This window comes from Panicum hallii, chromosome 9, assembly GCF_002211085.1.
Source record: "Panicum hallii strain FIL2 chromosome 9, PHallii_v3.1, whole genome shotgun sequence".
Lineage (NCBI taxonomy): Eukaryota > Viridiplantae > Streptophyta > Magnoliopsida > Poales > Poaceae > Panicum > Panicum hallii.
In genome coordinates this window covers 35,552,938-35,567,778 of record NC_038050.1, presented here as the reverse complement: position 1 = coordinate 35,567,778, position 14,841 = coordinate 35,552,938, and the positions used below count along the sequence as shown (strand labels likewise).

General features: G+C 52.0%; 1 protein-coding gene and 2 long non-coding RNA genes across 3 annotated transcripts; 1 reads left to right on the top strand and 2 right to left on the bottom strand.

Moving 5' to 3' along the window:
- Positions 1-14: 14 nt before the first annotated feature.
- On the bottom strand, positions 15-2,788 carry LOC112878332. Its single transcript, XM_025942787.1, has 8 exons — positions 2,485-2,788; positions 2,272-2,384; positions 2,045-2,094; positions 1,580-1,813; positions 1,232-1,381; positions 633-728; positions 519-539; positions 15-444 (listed from the first exon to the last, which is right to left on the bottom strand). The coding sequence occupies exons 1-8, from the start codon at positions 2,739-2,741 to the stop codon at positions 277-279; spliced, it is 1,089 nt and encodes a 362-aa protein (XP_025798572.1). The 5' UTR covers positions 2,742-2,788; the 3' UTR covers positions 15-276.
- A 1,651-nt stretch (positions 2,789-4,439) lies between these two features.
- Positions 4,440-5,994, top strand: LOC112878325. The gene is made up of 2 exons (XR_003225681.1): positions 4,440-4,966; positions 5,047-5,994. It is a non-coding gene; the product is annotated as an uncharacterized LOC112878325 (long non-coding RNA).
- A 386-nt stretch (positions 5,995-6,380) lies between these two features.
- LOC112878324 lies at positions 6,381-7,214 on the bottom strand. Its single transcript, XR_003225680.1, has 2 exons — positions 6,782-7,214; positions 6,381-6,684 (listed from the first exon to the last, which is right to left on the bottom strand). It is a non-coding gene; the product is annotated as an uncharacterized LOC112878324 (long non-coding RNA).
- Between the last annotated feature and the right edge of the window lie 7,627 nt (positions 7,215-14,841).

Below are 14,841 nucleotides of genomic sequence, written 5' to 3'. Positions count from 1 at the left end.
AACAATTGAGTTACTTTGATAAAAGGAACTCTCAGCCATACATCATGAGTTTTTTCATTGGCGCTTATACCCCTGAAACATCTGATCAGCACGATCGTGCTATTAGACTTTCAGAAGTTAATGTGTGTCCGTACTTCGATCTGTTGGTTGCTGCACGGATGTGTAGATTACTCAACTCTTTAAAAGTACAACCAACCCTGTTAAGCGTACAAGATTTTGCTTGGTGAAATGTTGTGATCTAGAGTGGACTTAAATGGTTTGGTGACTTCAGGCCTATCAGTAAGGCACGGTTGCAGTGACTGTTCTGTGCCTGGGGTCAGTCAGGATAGAACAAACATTGACAAAGCCAACTTGTCTCATCGTCTCATCCAAATCCAGCATGTAGTACTCGTCCAGAAATGGCTCGGTGCTCTTCATCAGAGTGAACAACACTGGGGATAGTTCCTGAAATTGCATGGCCGGTATGAGTCATTCCCTCTGATGTAAAAGGTTGGTTGGAATATTGTGCTGAGGCTTACCTGAAGTACTTTGGATTTTGGCTGCAAAGGATTTAGAAAGGTGGACGTTAGACGATTTTTGAACAAGTTTGCGCACATAAAATTTAGCAAAAGTGAAATGGAAGAAATTCTAACCGAATTGTCGGTTAAGGCGATGGTTCCTCCTGGGCGAAGGACCCGGAATGCTTCCTTCACCAATCCTGTTATTGCTCGTGCTGGGCACTCATGGCACTGCAGGTTTATTACAGCATTGGTGGTGAATTATATTCCGTGCACTTGATCCTCTAAAGTGTGCTCTTGATTGTTGTGCTGAAGAAAGTTTGGCTCAATTTACCCCCTCAAATTATTTAATTGGTCGAATATGTCTCTAGTAAGATTTGACATTTTTGTTTCTCTACGCATAATTTTGTAGGGTCAGATAGGATAACTTGCATAAGAAAAACATATTAAGATCTTTCCATGATTATTTTAATAGGTTAGAAGAATCTAATAACTAATTATCTCTAGAAAGTGCTTTTTTTTTAACATATCATGTCCTTTGTTGCCTTACAAAATTTGAACATAACTTACGCAGAGAAACAAAAGAGATGGCAAAGTGGATTGCTGGGGTAGCAAATAGACCTTTTCCCTCTAAAGAATATTGACATTGTAGCGAATTAATTAATCTTATGGTAACCATTATTATAAATTTGATATCCATGTAAAGAAGATTCTAAATCTGATAAAAAGTTTACCACATATGCAAGGGACACAAGGTCGAAGGAATCTGAGGGCAGTCCAGTTGATTCACCATTGGCATGAACCCAACGAATAGGGTTTTGTCGTGATAGTTTTTCTTCCTTTTGTGCAGCCACTGCGAGAAAGTATGGTGACAGGTCGAGTCCCTGCATCATTCAGGGTTTCTAAATTAGCATGACAATGTAAAACTTGTGTACAATCCATATGCAGGAAGACTGCAATACAAGCTCCTACTTAACCATCTATTCGATTTTATTCTTTCGATGAACATGTTTTGCTTGTGAAGTAATGAGCGCATCCTTCCATACAATCCGGATGGAGCTTAAGCAGATATGAGCACTTACAACAGCTTGAGCTGAAGGGAACTTCTCAGCCAGGTATCTTGTGCTTACTCCAACAGAGCAGCCAATGTCCAAGATATCATTTATCTCACAGTTCCCCGAGTACTTGAGGTGATGCTCCTCGATTGCGTTCAACCAGCTTCCTCGAACAATTTGATTTGCTTCTTCGATCGATTTCGCCTCCGATATGGCCCTCTTGGCAATGGACATTGTCGCAGGTTCAGCTTCTGCTGCAGCCTACCATATTCGTGATCAGCACAAGCGAAAACTAAAGATCATCAGATCTTTCAGCTTGCGATTGCCCCCTCAGTGAAACAGTTGAGATATTTCGGGTTTGACATGTTTGAGAGTTTTAGAATGCCAACATCAACATCATTGTTACAGAAGAATTCAGTTGCAAGTTATAAGTCAAAAGATCAAGTAGTGAAATTGAATAACAAAAAAAACAGAGAAAAGCTAGTGAACTACCAGCCATGATAGATTCCCTTCATCATAAGCGTGAAACGGACTCAGATAATCTGCTCAAGAGAAGCAAGGCGCCATCACTCAAGTTACTACAGACAAAAGAGAAATCTAGCAAATTTTTCATTTGGTGAAGACATTATTTACAGGTGCCTTTCTTTCCAACGAGTGGTGAAATTAAACTACTCATCAACTGAAAGAAAGAGCAAACGGAGAGAAGTAAATGAGCTCACAGTCAGGGTAGACTAAGTTTGGATCTCGTATCCTCTCGAACACCTCGTACACGTCGGACTCCAGCACCTTTTTCGTCATCTCTCTCCACGGGATGTTCGACTTCTCCGCCGTCCTACACAAAATCCACATTCTCGGCACCAGTTCTCCCATACCCATTGCCATCAACAAGTGAAGAACAAGAATGCGTCGGCCGGCACGTTTGCAGCTGTTACCTGATGATGACCTCGCGGGAGGCGAGCTTCATGAGCGAGTAGAGCGGCTTGAAGGCGATGAGCGCGCCAACGAGCCGCGACAGCGGGGTCTCGCCGGACCACGCCGGACGCTCCAGCGCCCCTTCCTGCGGCACCGCCTGCCCGGTCGCGGTCCCCGCGGCGACGATGACTGCGTTGCGGTGCCGGCGACCTGTGGACTTCGGGAGGCTGCCGCTGGCGGCGGCGGTGGCACCGGCGCGCGCGAGGATGGCCGCCATGCTTGTTTGGTCGTCGCTTTCTTGGGCAACTGTTCTTAGCTCGTGGTGGTTCTTTGAGCTCGCTGGAGCCTGGAGGGATGGCGTATTGTTCCGCCGCGTGCGATTGGCTCGTGGGATTGTGTCCGTTATCGGGAGAGTGAGCGGCGGCCAGTAGGGCATTGACACGTGGATGTCCCCGCGGCAGGTCAAAAAGTTTCCTCCGCGAGTTTCATTCTGTTTTCTCCTTTCTCCCAACTAAATTAGTTTTTATTTTTGAGAAATCTTTCTCCTAATTTACGTTGCTATGGCAAATAAATATAGAATCCCATCATATTATTCAGTTGCCATTTGACTCAACAAGCATTAAGCATGGGATTTAACTTTGTTGGGCTATTGGTTCCTGATTATACATGATTTTTTAATCAAGCAATAATAAAGAAACCCTCCTTCAGGTGCTGCAGTTCGACCCCAAGTTCGCGAACCGCAGGTGGAAATCCATCAGCGAGACCACTTCCCCTTCCTCGGGGTGGGGAAATTGCTCCCCGACAGCGGTGCGTCGGCTTCCTCCCACGAAGGAAGTACGCCTCCCGCCACCAAGTCTTCTAGCATCGCCAAGGTAACGATGGATGTCCTCCATTGTGACATCTTTAGGAAAGAAATAAGGAGGAGGAGATGGTGAGGGTGCCACACGGGAGGACGCCTGAGCCTTCTCTTGGACTTTTGATCTCTTTTCGTCTCCGTAGATGGCAGCAGCAAGCAAGAGCGACGAAGGAGGTGGCAGAAAAGACGGGGCGGGGGTATTTGTACCTAGCACCCTCCGGAAGGCGGAACGATGCCCTGGAGGAACCTCCTGGCCGGTGCGGGCCCCACTATGCGACCCGTCGTGGAGTGGACGCCAGCCTACACGCGGGCGCATGCGCGCCAGGCGCCATTAGGATGCGACGGAGCAAATCGAGGCAGCCGCTTGCCCGTCTTGGTTTCCACCTTGACATCCCCACTTCCGCGCAGCGTGATGCGAGACCGCGCGCCATCAGCAACAAGCAGGGTACTTCGGGAAACCCGCACAGCTCGAAGTTGGAGGCCGGCCCACCGACCAAGCTCGCGGCCCAATCGAACGACAACTGATATCAGTGACGGGCAACGAGGACGGCGTGAAGCCACCTTGTTGTGCCGGTTCGCCTCTCTCGCGCTGGGGATCGGGCCCACACCCGTCGGGAGCGATCCCGCCGGAGGAAGGGGACAGGCCATCTGACCTCCCACAAAGGTAGTTGGGGATCCGCATGGCTGACAGATGGGGCAGACGGAACTCACCGCGGATGGCCACGACCGAGCACGGATGTTTGGGCGCTGGGCGGGTCTCACCTGTATAGCGCCTACATGGCTTGGCCGCGCTATCGCATAGCCGTCAATGAGACCAGCCCACAGCGCCCGAACTAAGGACAACGCAATGCAACGCGAAATTTTAACCTGTACCCCTTAGTTGATACTATCCTTATCCTGGCCATTGGCATAGTTAGAGATACATGAAGTTGTCAGATTAGATTCGTTTCGTATTTTGTTTGGTGAAGCATATACTAGTTATATACTCCGCACATATAATGTCTTCTATCTATAGTCTAGTACCCATCTTTCTCTCACCTTATCTTTTATCTACGTTGCTTTCATCTATTTCTTGCTTCTCGTAGCAGAGAAATTTTGATATTTGCCACTCCATACGCGTGCCTCGCTGAATTTAGCATCCAATTCGCATACCTTTCAATATTTGACACTCCACGTGCGTGGAGTTTTTTCTCCCTTTTCTTCAAGTTTCCATCTTTTTCCTTTTTTCCTTTTCTACCTAGGTGAATGGACAATATTAGCCTGCTCTTATCCTTTACTCTCCCATACTCTCCCAACCATCTCTAGTTCCTTTCTTTTGGCGAAGAAAAAATTGTTCCACCCGCGTCGGCGCCGACGCCGGCGAAAGTCGGGCACGATGGAATTGAATCGCAGGAGCTTGTCCTTGAACACGGACGCCACCACCGAGTCGTCCACCGAGGTCGCATGCGCCAGTGGCCTGGAGGAGGAGGCAGCGCAGGTGCACTCCCCGGTCCATCTTGCGGCGCGCGAGGTTAGTGCCGGCTCTGGCGATGGCGGCGGCGTGCACCACCGGGTTCGGCGCGGACAGGAGGTTGTTGTTCGAGAAGGAGAGCTCCACGTACACCTACCTCCTCGCCAACGTCGCGGACCCCGACAAGCCCACCGTGGTGAGTCTAGCGCTTCCTGTGTTGGGGATTGGTTGGGTGCATGAGGATGACGCGCGGCAGCTCCTGCTGGCGGCTCGCAGTGGTCGGCGTCCTCGTCCTCTGCGCGGGCGTCCTCGCGCCGTCCGCCGCTGCGTTCGACAGCGGCAACCAGTTGTTTATTCGCATCGGGAGAAAAAAAAAAGGACAGGGAGGGGCGGGCGGAGGCAGCCTGGGCCCTGGGGCGTGCTGCGCGGCGATGGACAGAAGTGGCCGAGCGGCGGGCGGCCGGAGGCAGCCTGGCGGCTGCGTCGCGGACGAAGGGAGCTCCGTCCTCTTGCATCATTGTTCCGCCCGCTTGCACGGACACCCACCATGCCAATCCGGCCAAAAGAACTCCAAATCAGAGTCACCTATGAAACCTCGTTCCATTTTAGCCGTCTCTGGATCCATTGGTGAACCCCATGATTGAGTTTTGAAGTTGGGGAGAAAGAAGCGGTGGAAATGTACTTCAATTTTACATTTGGCCTCTTTGCATACCCTGAATGGCAGGGGCATTATTGTCAGTGCACTAGGGCTGAAAGGAGAAAAGAAAATGAAGAGATAGAAATTGAAGAAAAGGTTGGAGAAGCCCCTAAATCAAAACAATTCGCATGCCGAGTGTTAAATATTGAAAGGCATGCAAATTCGATATCAAATTCAGTGAGGCACGTGTATTGAGTATCAAATATCGAAATCTCTCCTCGTGATATATCTATTTGCACCGGCGGCCTGGCGTCACCACTGTGTCGAGGTTCTACCTGCGCCGACGCTCCGATCCCCGACAGTCTACCTGCACCGCCGCTCTGCTCGCCACCGGTCTACTTGCGCCGCCGCTCTGCTCGCCGTCGGTTTGCGCCGCTCAAGCTGCTGCCATCTTTCTTCCCCTCGCTTCCATCTATCGACTATCGCACGTGGCATGTGTTACTGATGTAATCCGCTACTACTGGTGTAATCTGCTGCCGCTTGGACTTGTCTAATAATGCATACTGTACTTATCTAATAATCTGCTACCACTTGGACTCGTCTGATTAGCACCATTTGGTTACTAGATTGACATCATATTTTATATACAATAAATCACAATCATAATGTTGTGTATATTGTTCACCATGTGAAAACAATTTATTGGCTGTATGATAATTAGCATTATCTATCGATAAACTCCTATACTAATTGGATGATATCATCCCAACTGTTAAGTAAAACACCCAACACTCATTTTGGTATGAGAAGTTTTTAGTAGGGAAAAAAGTATCTCTGTAATTGCTTACAGATCTCCCAGATCTTCCAGCTGTTCATGTTCCACTAGTTTGTACAATTCAGTTCCCTCTTCTTTGCATATGACTAGTAACACATTTTATTGACAATGAAGTCATTGTAACAATGTAGTCCAATGGAAAACAAAATTAGCATCATGTATTGATAAAATCCTATAGCAGTTGCCCAATTAACTTTGACAGCGTCCCAAACAGTGCGATAGTCAAACTCATATAATCAGTGAAACAATGCTGAACATTAGCATCCGGGCTGAACCAGATGCACAGCGTAGCCATCAGCCAACCTTCGCCTCAAGCAGTTCGTTAACTGAATAACCAGGAAAGGGAAACAAGCAAAAATGTAAAACCAATGCCGTCGACGGAGAAGCGGATCTTGAAGTGCACGCATGGGGACGGCACGCACAACCTGCGAAGAATAGCATTCTGTACGAACTCTCAACTGAATCAGAAAGTTAGAAGCCTTTCTTCGATCCAAGCAGGAGAAAATCCAGAAGGGGAAGAAGCAGAGGGTATGCACGACCTGCAAATAAGTGTGGGATGCCACAGAGGAGAGAGAAATCTTGATCTGCGCCTCCAGACGTGAGAGCTTGTGAAACTCGCCAGCGGTCGGTGGAAATGCTGGACGCCGGAGTTCGAAGAGAGGACTGGATGGCGGGCAACATGGGCATACGAGCGTGTCGTAGAGTGCCGGTGGGTGCGGCTGCCGCGGTAGTTCGCCGGAGTTGGAGACGACGCGGTGGTTCGCCAGAGCTAAAAGAGGGAAAGGGAGCATGTAATTGGCGTGCGGCAGCGTATCCGCAGGGACGGAGATGCAAGTGGCGGGCAGAGGAGGAGGATGCAAGTGTCCGCCAGCGGCGGAGGAAGAGGAGGATGCAAGTGGCCGGCGGCGGGGACGGCCCGCAGCCTTCTCACCAGGGATGGGAGCGGATAAGGGAAGCGGGCGGGGTCCACATCGGCGGGGGAGTAAATACCTGCGTGCGGGAAAATAGTGAATACGACTGAAATACCAGGAGAGATAGTGTCACACAGATCTCGATGCGCCAAATGGACGTCACAGGTAAACACCACTGAGCGGGTACATGTTGCTTTGTATTTTCGCAATGCAGGAGGCCGACGCGACGGTCGAGTACCAGGTATAAGGTGCAAACAATAACGTTCATGCATTCATTCAAAGGGATATCACGGAGTTCTAAAAAAAAATTATCACGGAGTACAGAGCAAAATGGCCGAAGGCCGTGTACAGGTAAAAAACGTAGAAGTTGCTTGGGGATTGCGCTTTGGCTACGGCACGACGCGACAAACGCGCTGGTCGCAACCCATCTTCTAGCTGCAAGGCCGCTACAGCAACACCTGCGGAGAAGGCAAGGGAGGGGAAAGCCCAGGATGGCGTCGCACGGATCCGTCGCTTACCCAACGAACCCGTACAGCACCATCGAGATCCGTCACAGCGCGCCATGCAAACCTAGGGTGTGCACCGAGGCTCGCTCGTACCTCCCAGCCGGAAGGCCACGAAGGGCAGTGACACTCCGATGGATTTCAGGCGGACTCACGGATCAGCTCTTGACACTGGGTGACATAGGTGTTGGGCAGTCTCAGACTGCCGGTGGAACCGTGCAACCAAGGAACAAGAGCCGTATATCCCCCTTGACACGCCCAACCGCTCGCAACCAATCTTGTAGCAGCAGACGACAAAGGAACCACACCCAGCTCCAGGCGGCCGGAGCCGAGCCCGGGGAGGTCTGAATTCATCACTCTCCACAAGACATTGCTCTACGAGGTTGGGTAGAAGAAACACTCGTCTGGAGCCGCTATTCAAAAACACGAGCCAGAGCGCGCCCCCCCATTGAAAAACCACACCTGCCACTGCCTGACCGGCACCGCATACCAGGCAAAGTGTAACATCCTGAAAATTTTACCCAGAAATCACGCGCTAAGATTTTCGTTTTCGAGAACCGTTCCACCGAAACCCTAAATTTCCCGGCACCCGAATCCGATCGCAGTCACGCCATCTTTTCCCCCTCGTGCAGCGCGCGGACGCCGCGCGCGCGTGACCGACCAGCCGCGGTCACCGCCGTGAAATTCGCCGCGCGGTCGCCGCCACGAATCCCGCCGGCGCGCGTCACTTCTTCCTTTTTTTTCATTATTTCTTTCCCCTTTTTCCCTTTCCTCTCTTTTCCCTTTTTCCTTTTTCCCATTTTCCTTTTCCCTTTTTTTTTCCTTTTTCTTCCCTCCCTTTTTCCTTTCTCCTTCCTGTTTCTTCCTCCCTGCTCCTCTGCTCCCGAGCGCCACCCCGCACACCGCTCCGGCCTCTGGCGCCCCTGCCCTTGCGCGCACGCCACCCCGCCCTCGCGCGCACGCCGCCGTACGCGCGCGCGCCGCCGACCCTCGCGCGCACGCGCTTCACGCGCACGCGCAGGGCCGAGCCGCGACGCGCTCGCGCACGCGCCGCCCGCACGGCCGCCGCGCCGCCCGCCGCTGCCGCGTCCCGCCTCGCCGCCCGCGCCCTTCCTGTGCCGCACAGCCCGCCGCGCCGTCCCTTCGCCCCGGCCTCGCTGCCCGCGCACCGCACGACGACAAGGCCGAGCGCCATTAATGGCGCTCCGCGCCGCTCGCCGGCCCCCACCTACCCCGGCCTCCCCACCGCGGCACCCCGCCTATAAATAGGCCCCCACCCCGCCTCTCTTTCCCCCACGGCCTCCACCGCCACTGCCGCCGCCTCCCCACGCTCCCAGCGCCGCCGCCGCCCGCAGTTCGGCCGCCGCCCACCGCCCGCCGTGGGCACGCCCCCTCGCGCCACCCCGGCCCAAGGTGAGGGCGGGGATCGAATCCCCCCCTCCTCCTCTCCCTTTTCCCCCAAACCCTAGCCGCAATCGAGCCCCGGGCCGCCGGATTGGGCCGGCGCCGAGCTCCTCTCCCCCTCCCCTGTTTTCCACGGCTAGAGGAAGAAGAAAGGGCTATTTTGCCCTTAGCCCCCTCCCTTCTTCCCTAACTGTTAAATAGCCCCCCACTCTATTGGCCTTTTTGCAAGAAAGCCCCTGTTTACTATTTTCTTTCAAACTAAGTTCCCCCCCCACAATGCAAACTTATTTCCAAATAGGCCCCCCACACTTTCTACTACACCCTAGCACTTTGTAATTTACAAATAAGCCCTTCCCTTTTTAGAGAAACTTGCAAATAAGCCCTGGATTCCCTGTTTGACCCCTAGATCTCCCTTTACCTCGTCATTTTATGTACGAAACAACCTCCGATCGACCTGAAATTTTACCACGCCCTTTCTAGCATAGTTCTAAGCACGCTATACAGAAACCACCCGAAAATATTAACCCTACCTCCGTAACTAAATTATTTCCGATTCGAGCTCAACGATAAAAGCTTTCAGTTCTTGTGCTTGATTGTATGTCTGTTTGTTTGCGTCGTAGGACACGGAGTGAACGAAGAAGTTCCCGACTGCAACCAAACAACCGAGGACCAGTACTGCGACCCCGAACCTGAGGGACAGTGCTTCGATCAGGACCTCCCGCAAGGACTTGATGATGGCAAGTTCAATTCCGCCCTTTGATGCATGTTTTTGTCCTAGTTTTTATAAACACAACCCGATGGCCTGTTTTATAAAATTGCATGGTTTTGCGTGCCGTAACCATGGTAGGATAGCCACCCTTGTTGTGACAACCATACCTTGACCACCTGATTTTATGAAGAAAATGCGTGTGTGTGGGAAAGGGTAAAATGTGGATTTGAGAAACGAGTCGGACGGGATGGATGGCATTTCTGTGTGAATTGCCGTTGGTGTGCTCGTACCTGTGTGGTTGAGCGTGGAGGGGAGATATCCATCTTGTCACCCCTAAGGACCGAGTTGATGTGTCGTCTCACCTAGCTTCCTGTCGTGCAAACCACTTGACCGTTGTATGGGCAACGGCTTGGCCTAACCCCACTAGTTAGTCTGATAGCCATCAGGAGAGCTAGGAGCAACGGGTGATCAAGGAGACGGGATAAGCTCTGTGTGACTTATGCCCCGGTTAAACCTCGGTGGTAGGTCGAATGACCCCTTGATAAATCCCGTGGTGGCTAGTCAGGTCTAGCTAAGGTGGGTAAGGGCTTCGATGGGATCTGCACCGGCACTAAGGTGTTCGTGCTGTGGTACCCCACCTGTGGGTAAAGTTGCACACCTCTGCAGAGTTGAAAATTTATTCGAATAGCCGTGCCCACGGTATTGGGCAAGTTATGGTGTGGTCACATAACTAGTGTTTCTCTTGGGAATGATTGGGCTGGTGTGAGTTGTTTGGAAAGTGTCCGGCAGTTGTGCTGTGTGCTACGGCGGACGGGGAGTCCGGTAGCAGTTTAAAACTTGGATCCTGTGTGGATCAACACTACGTGGTGTTTGAGAACTAGTTCTGAAAGTATTTATGAACGAACCTTTGCATATAACCGAGATTTCCGTAAACAAACCCTAACCGTACCCTTGGATTGTCCTTTGCATTAATTTCTGTTATACCCCCCCTCCGTGGGTGTGATTGGACTTGCTGAGTACGTTTGTACTCACCCCATTCTTACTTTTACAGTGGAAGACCCAGACTACGTCCCCGAAGACAACGAGTAGGGTTTCGTCCTGCACCCAGTCTTGCCTGTGGTTGAGGCCACCGTTGGATTCCGCATGGCGCAAGACTCTGATGATCCTCTTTTCGTAACTAGTGTAGTGGTGTGGGTTTTAGTTGTAATCCTCGCGATAGTGGCGTTTCACTGCCCATTACCGCGAAGAGTTGTACGGTGATGTACCACCTGTTGTAATAAAAGTATTATCAGCCTCCTGGGACTAATAAATTCACACTTTTAAGTCTTCCCTGATGGGGGGACGTTTCAGGTGGTATCAGAGCCGTAGGCTGGCCGTAGGACGGGACCCTAGGAGCGAGACCCCTTTTCAGGCCCCAGAACTTGTCCTGATTTAGAAATTTTTTGCACAAACACTCACCACTGGTCTTTGCCTTGTTCCAGATGGCTGGCAATGGATGGGTTAGCGGAATCTGCCACGCAGAGCTCGGCCTCCCCAAGTTACTATTGCTCAGCCTGGAACGCGTTGGGGTTATGGAACCACCGGAGTATGCCTACCGTGAGTACATCGCCGGAGGCACCCTTCGGTGCGACATGATGGTTTTTGTGGAGAGAAGCACCCGTTACCCTGATGTGGACCCTTGGTTCATCTCCACCGCTGGCTTCCATTTCCCCGACACCTATCGAAAGGCCGCCCGTAAAGCCCTACGACGGCTGCGTGTGCTTTACAGGCACCACCTTCAGCGGAACCCTATGGGATTTTTCCCACCTGCTGAGGGAAGAGGACGCACTTGGATTGCCCGGATGAGAGGACTTGGATGAGAAGAAGAAGACCTGGAAGACACGGTCTCCCACCTGTCCATCTACCTCACTGGCTTGGATGCACTCTACCGCGAACAGGCGGCACAACTGAAGCAGCTAATCCATGGGATTGAAAAGATAACCCAGGAGCTGGAGGAACAACGGACAAGAGCCACAAGCGCCGAATGTTCCTTAGCCGCCCTCCAAGCCCAGATGCAAGAATACGAGAACCGCAACGGAATAGGTGGATGGATAGAGGAAGAAGAAGAAGAACCCATGGAAACCCATTGGGATAAGGGTACTCAGACCGAAAACGAGATGGATCGGTTCCTTCCAATAAAGAAGCACACTATTAGGACCGAGGAAGGATCCCCATGATAGGATTAGCACCCCTAGCAAGAACCCTACCCTAATGACCACGTATCCATGAAAACTGTACCACCCTTGTTGTAATAATAAATATCATCTACTCCCTTTTGCACCTGTACCAGGTTGTTTACCCTGTTTCTGTTTCAGATGGCTGAGGAAGGATGGACCCAGGGCGATTGCCAAACTGCACCTGGATTCCCCAGCCTCTTGATCGACACCCTGGAGGACCTTGGTGTTACGGAGCGCCCAAGGTACTACAGCCGAGAGTACGAGCACCATGGTACCCTCCGCTGCAGGGTGATCCTGGTCATCGCCAGGAGCAACCGCTACCCCGACATCCAGCCCTGGCGGGCGACCGCCACAGGGTTTAGACACCAAGACACCTACCCCTTGGCCATCAGAAAAGCACTCCGTTATTTGTGCCGGATTTTTGAAGAACACCTCGCCCCTACACCAGCGAAGTTCTTTCCGCCGGCCATCAGAACCCCAGTCTGGGAAGCACGCATGAGAAACCTGGAGCGGCGTCGCCATGAAGAAGGCCCCCTGTACCAAGTGACTACTTACCTAGCCGCCCTGGACCAACTCTTTGATGAGCAAGCCAACCTCCTAAGGGAGCAAACCCATCGAGCCGAGCAAGCAGAGCTCGCAGTAAGGATACAGCAGATCCGAGCCGCCCACGCCGAGGCGAGAGCCGCAGCAGCGGTCAGTAGCGAAGCAGTCGCCCAAGAGAGCCTCAGGCAAGCCCGAGACCGGCGTATGCAAGATTGGACCCAAAGCGGAACACCAGTCCCGGCGATAGGGGAAGACCATGTTTTACTTGGGACACCCGTCATAGGGTGGGGGTCACTCTTTCGGAGCACACGAGCTCCACCCGAGGACCCTGAAAGTTCTGCCGCCGCCGACGAAGGGGATGCTGCAATGCAACCCCTGACCGATGGGGACCCAGAAGACGGCGAGCGAGAACCTCTCACCCTGTCCGCCCCGGAAGAAGACGCACCACGCAAGTAGAGTGACCGACGCCATCCCAGTGATGCCCCTTCCCAGCCCTTCTGTTTAAGACGTGCCCTTTGGCAAGACCCTGGCCGAGTAACACGGGACCTAGACGTACCCCTAAGTTGTACCCCCTGCATAATAAAATAGTTGGTGCTTGTTGCTTGTGATGTTGTGTGCTGGTTTGTTGTGTGCTGCTTGTTTATATGGGTACCTGCAGAAGGTAGATTCTGCCTTATATATACGAATTAAACAACTTAAACATCACATAATCGTAACCCCAATTTACCCAATCAACAGGTGACCCCCCGGAACATCGCGAGGGCCTCCCGTGGCCGGAACCCCGTAGCCGCTAGTGCTGGAGCACAGCCCGTTGAACAAGATCTCCCCCAAGGAGAACAAGAAGTAAGCTAGAACCGAGGAGGTAGTCAAGAAGGAGAGCAACTACCACCACCCCCACCTCTCGGAAACTTGGCGCAGATAATCCATAACCAGACCCTCATTCTGGAAACACTGGCGAATGCCCTCATTAACCGGCAGCCACGAGGGCAGAATATGAACGACAAGCTGACGGCCTTCCTAAGGACCAAGCCACCCACCTTTGCCGGGTCCTGCAACCCGTTGGATGCTGACGACTGGTTGCGAGTGATTCAGAGGAAGCTTGAACCATTCGAATGCCAGGACCGGGACAAAGTCCTTCTAGCAGCCCACCAGCTCACCGGAACAGCATTATCCTGGTGGGAAAACTATTGTGCCGCAGCCGAAGATGCCTCTACCATCACCTGGGGAGAATTCGTAAGGGAGTTCCGCCGCTACCACATTCCTTCGGCCACCATGAAGCGCAAGGCGGATGAATTCCGCGCACTACAACAAGGGAGCATGACGGTGGTAGAATACACCCACCGGTTTATAGAATTGGCCTGATATGCGCCGGAAGAAGTGAACGACGACGACAAGAAGCAAGACATGTTCAAGAAAGGGTTAAGCCCAGAACTCCGGACCTTGCTTACTCCCCACATTTATCCGGACTTCAACACCTTGATGAACAAGGCTATCCTCACAGAAAGGGCCAAAGCCGAAGAGAAAAAGGACAATAAACGCAAATTCCTGGAAAGTAAGGCCCGCCAACAAGACCGTTTCCAAAAGCCGAGGAACTCCAACTACACTGCACCAAGATCCCAGGCCCCAATGCAGTATAGGACTCAGTCCCAAGTGACAGGAACACGAGCCTCTGAAGCACAGCCCAAGAGTCAGAATACCATGAGGGCCCCGCAGGGCAACGCAAGCCTGGCCGCCTCCGACAACAACAATGTTAGGGCCTGTTTCAACTGCCGTGAAATAGGGCATTACATTGCCAATTGCCCTTATGCCAAGAACAAGCCGGCCACATCAGCCTTCTCCAACACAGTGAATGGACCCAGACCAGCCCTAACTGGTGCCAACCGTGTGCCCGTCCGCAACAATGACAACAGTCAGCAGACGAAGCAGCCCCAGCAGTCGTTTGGACGAGCCCGCGTCAATCACATCGATGCGCAGGAGGCTCAAGAAGCTCAAGGCGTAGTGCTCGGTGAGTACCTAGTCAACTCAGCTCTGGCAACAGTACTATTCGATTCTGGAGCATCGCACTCGTTTATATCCTCGAGCTATGTGGAGAAACACAAAATACCTACAGTACTACTAAAAACACCCCTATTAACCCGGACGCCTGGAGGCGATATCAATTGTCAATTAGGTTGTCCACGGGTAAGGATCAATTTAAGTGGGGTAGACTTTCTAGCAGATTTGGTAGTACTTAAGTCTGGGGGAATAGACGTGATCCTTGGAATGGACTGGTTAAGCCGACACAATGGTCTCATAGGCTGTACTGACAAAGTG

Excerpts from the sequence above, each read along its gene's own strand:
- LOC112878332 (XM_025942787.1), bottom strand. The coding sequence starts at position 2,741 with ATGGCGGCCATCCTCGCGCGCGCCGGTGCCACCGCCGCCGCCAGCGGC. Across the intron at positions 1,814-2,044 it reads AAGGGAATCTATCATGGCTG|GCTGCAGCAGAAGCTGAACC; the intron begins GTAGTTCACTAG and ends CGAATATGGTAG. Across the intron at positions 540-632 it reads TCGCCTTAACCGACAATTCG|CCAAAATCCAAAGTACTTCA; the intron begins GTTAGAATTTCT and ends AATCCTTTGCAG.